We start from the raw sequence: 4,127 nt of genomic DNA on the forward strand, positions 1-4,127 counted from the left end.
AGCGATTCGATCGTCGGCGGGGCGTTCTCTCTTTCTCCACGTATAAATTGAAACATCCGTCTCACAAGTTCCCTCTACGCAGATAATCTTAGAACTTAAGAATCTAGGTATCTATCTCTTGAGTTTCGCTGAGCTAATTCAAACAAACGGGTTTACCGTCTTGACGCAGTCACAAAGTAACCTTAAGTATACTTATATGTAATGATGCATTAGTAAGTATTTTACTCTCTCTAAAGTATTCCTTAAGTATCTCTTCCCCTTAAGTAGTTTTCTCCTTCTATGCAAACGTATGTGTGTATGTGTAACCATTCGCTTATAGTTAAGTTATTCGCTTATAAATATGTATGTATATAATATATAGCGCAATATTATTTAAAATATGCATTTTTTTCTTCACGCATATCGTACACAATATTACGCGATATATACATCTCTCTCTCTCCCCGCTGTATATGTATGCATATATATATATATATATATTCGTGTGAGTGTGTACGGCTAATAATGTCATTCGCTTAAGTAAGACGACCGAACCATCTATCCATCTTTCTTTCTTTCTTTCCTTCCTTCTTCCTTTCTCTCTTTTCGTCTATTCTCTTAGGGGCTCGTTAAATTATTATCAGACAATCGTTATCAAATAATCACTAATATAAAATTAAATCGCTCGTTTTTGCTCATTAAGTGCGCGCGCAATATCGCGCGGTTAATGCTGCCGTGTAATTGTTTCCTTACGTACAATGCGAATCCCTTAACAGCTACGCGCAGCCCCGACGACGTGGCCGCGTATTGGCGCCCACGCAGCGGGTCGCTGAAGTCTTATTTAACGCGATGGAGAGCGGAGAAATATTGTCTTCGATTATTTGAAGAAAAATATATGTATATGTATATATATATATGTGTATGTGTTGTGTTGTGGGAGAGTGTGTGTTTACATATATTATATGTATACGCACGTATGTGTGTGTTTACATATATTATATACGTTCTGATATCTTATACGCATTATACAATACGTCGGTCACGTACGTATCATGGTTATACGTGTCCCGTGGTTCGCTCACGCAATATCGCTCAGAACACGCTCGCAATATCGAGAGAGCCTTAAACGCACGCGGATGCCGCGCATACGAGTCGAAGTGTAACGCGTGGATTGACCTGTTGCCTCCGGAGAGGCGAGAGACGCGAGAGAATGACGAGCGGAAGCATCTGGTCGCGACGCGACGAGGAGGACCGAACGGTGTGTGTCCGCGCTGCTCGCACTTTTCGCGCTTTCACTAGAATTAGCGTGCACTGATTCGCTTGAGTTGTTGGGAACTGAATCGTAGCCGCTGCTCTCGTGTTACGAGTGTATATACCAGTAACAACCAGTGTTTTACAGGCATTACTTGTCGTGGCATTACTTTCGAAAGTTCCAAGTGCACGCCAAGTATACGCCAAGTGTGAAAGTGTGAAGAGTGCGAGCCACGCAAGAATTAATCTTATAACGTCGTCGAGTGGTCGAGTCGTCGTCGTTGTCGTCATCATCGTCACTGTCGGAATCCAGAAGAAACGCGAGTCGGAGGGGAAGCTTGGAGCTTGTGTGTTACTAGGGGAACAGAAAATGAAACATTTGGCTGTTCGAAGCGTGTGATCTCCCTTCGATCTCGTTTGGCACTTGGTGACTCGCGGCTGACCCGAGTTCTGAGTCTTCCCAGTGCAGTTGGTCTCTTTTCGCGTCGCGATTCGCGGTTTTCCTCGTTGTCATCGCGTGCGGCGCTTCCGCTCGTTCTACCGGGAGCCACACCATACGGGGTGGTTCTCTACAGCTGCATTTTCAGAACTCTGGTGTTCTTCAATTACTTCTCTCTTTCATCAAGTGTCAAGTATAACGCGTCTTCTTCATCTTTAGCGCAAGACTCAGCGCAGCTATGAAAAAACCGATCTCGATCGTGTTCGGGGAGGATGAATACCACGAAAAAAAGATACAGGCGGAGTAAGCTAATCGATTATCATCCCCGTAGTCATTAATGGACTTCCTACAATAAACTATTCGTCATATGCCGTAGGCAAATTAACCAACAAGTTGATTATTCTTGAAAATGTGTGAAAAGCTGCATTTTTAGAACTGTGGTGTTCTCCAATTACTTCTCTCTTTCACCAAGTGTCAAGTATAACGCGTCTTCTTCATTTTTAGTGCAAGACTCGGCGCAGCTATAAAGAACCGACCTCGATCGTGTTCGGGGAGAATGAATACCACGAAGAAAAAATACAGGCGGAGTAAGCTAACCGATTATCATCCCCTTAGTCATTAATGGATCTCCTACAATAAACTATTCGTCATATGCCGTAGGCAAGTTAACCAACCAGTTGATTATTCTTGAAAATGTGTGAAAAGCATAACGCATCACTAACATTCCATAAAATTCTAGAACAAACCTGATTTCTCGTGCGGTCCCAGCATTGCAAACTTGTTGGCTTTAACGACTTGCCTCATAATGTCATGGGAACTTTGCGACTGATCGCAAGAGAAACCAGACCTTTCCAGAGTGTTGATGACTAAGGAGGATCAGTAATCGGCTGCTTTTTACCCTATAACGAGGGGGGTGAGAAGAAAGGAAGCGGGGGAAAATGATCGAGCGCACGCGCGCTCTCGGGCTTCGCGTGGCCAAGTGTCATTCCCGTGTCATCGACGCCCTTTTCCGCGACGTTCCCACTTTTATTGCTTCGTGGCCGAGGAAACGCGGCCATGGCCGGGAACGACGAGAAGAAGTGGCCAGCCGGCCAACATATCGCGAAACGAGCGCCGCCGCTAATGGATTATGCTAATTAATCGGTGATTAACGTTGGGCGCGGCAACGTTGGAGGTGAAGCATGCGCATCTCTCTCTCTCTCTCTCTCTCTCTCTCTCTCTCTCTCTCTCTCTCTCTTCGTGTGTGTATGTGTATGTATTTATTCCGACTCTAATGCGTGATACTATTATACGCGTTAATCTAAGTAGGAACCAAGGATGTGCTGAAACACGGTACAAATTTGTTAAATCAAAGAAAAAATGGAAAGAAAAAAAAAAACAAGAGAAAAGAAGAAAAAGGGAAAACAAAGGCACGAGTCGCCGCGAAGGCGAAAGATGACGGGACTCGTGGAGAACATTCATCAATGGTATACAACTGTTACGTGTACAACAATGTGTCTGCCTTGTCTAGGCATGCGTGGCGCCCGCGAATATAAATTAAGTAACGCATGACATAGAGGATCCGAACGCAAGAAATACGTGTCCGCTCGATATGTCCATCAAGGGTGACCCTCGGATACACGTGTCGCGTCTGAATGCAATCACACCGACGACCTCTTCTTCTTCTTCTTCTTAGAGCCGCTGGCCTCTCTTCGCGCGCTGCTCCCGCCGTTCCTCTTCGCATGTCGAAGATCGTTCTTTATTTCTCTCTTTTTCTCTAATCATCCTATTTCTATCTTTATCTCATTCCCCTTCTTTCCCTCCTCTTCCTTCTTCTTCTTCTCTCGTGACACACGCATCGTCCCGTCGACGATCCCACTCGATGACGAAAATGTATCGGGGATCCGGTTGCCGTTGGTGGTAACGTGGCTCCTTGGTAACGAGACGAGACGAATACAGGGTAAAAGGATACTCGAAAACATCAACGAAGAGATGTCTGCCTCGTGTGAGCTTACCACGTAGTTCTTCCACTGCCCCCTACCGGCAGTTCTTCCCTGTGAAATCGAAAAAAACTCGCAACGTTCTCTCTCTTTCTCTCTCTGACTATGCTTGGCTCTTTCTCTGTTTCTCTTTCCCTTTCGTCGTCGCGATCACATTCTCGGACCTCGACATCCCTGTCGTATCGTGTGTGTACATGTGTGTGTATATATATATATTTCTATATATATATATCTATCTATCTATGCGTATGCACGGATCTCCAAGAGTCGTCGCCGACTCGTCGTCGACGATGCCCCCTTAAACGTACATCCCCATCCCGTAGACGGAGCCCCAGTCGACGCCTTGGAAGCTCGACATGTCGACGTTGGTGAGCGAGTAGCCTTGATAAGGATTGCCGGGCGCTGCGGCAGCCGCGGGGGACGCCGCCGCCGCGGCCGCGGCCGCCGCGGCGGCGGCGGGTGGTGCCGGTGCGGGTGTC

At 46.2% G+C, this 4,127-nt stretch overlaps 2 protein-coding genes across 10 annotated transcripts in view; one reads left to right on the top strand and one right to left on the bottom strand.

The window, feature by feature from the left end:
* The window catches only part of LOC116846028, a 117,317-nt gene that overhangs the window by 50,299 nt on the left and 62,891 nt on the right, over positions 1-4,127 (top strand). The window lies entirely within an intron of this gene.
* The window catches only part of LOC116846027 (RNA-binding protein Musashi homolog Rbp6), a 220,025-nt gene continuing 215,904 nt past the window's right edge, over positions 7-4,127 (bottom strand). For 7 of the 8 annotated variants that reach the window (XM_032819341.1, XM_032819338.1, XM_032819342.1 and 4 more), the window contains one exon: positions 7-4,127. In XM_032819341.1, the coding sequence (XP_032675232.1) occupies positions 3,947-4,127 (181 nt within the window). In that variant the 3' untranslated portion in view covers positions 7-3,946. The other variant, XM_032819344.1, reaches the window with a different exon arrangement.

The sequence above is a fragment of the Odontomachus brunneus genome, unplaced genomic scaffold, assembly GCF_010583005.1.
Source record: "Odontomachus brunneus isolate Ranch 3 - 2012 unplaced genomic scaffold, Obru_v1 Obru_scaffold_060, whole genome shotgun sequence".
In the NCBI taxonomy this organism is placed as follows: domain Eukaryota; kingdom Metazoa; phylum Arthropoda; class Insecta; order Hymenoptera; family Formicidae; genus Odontomachus; species Odontomachus brunneus.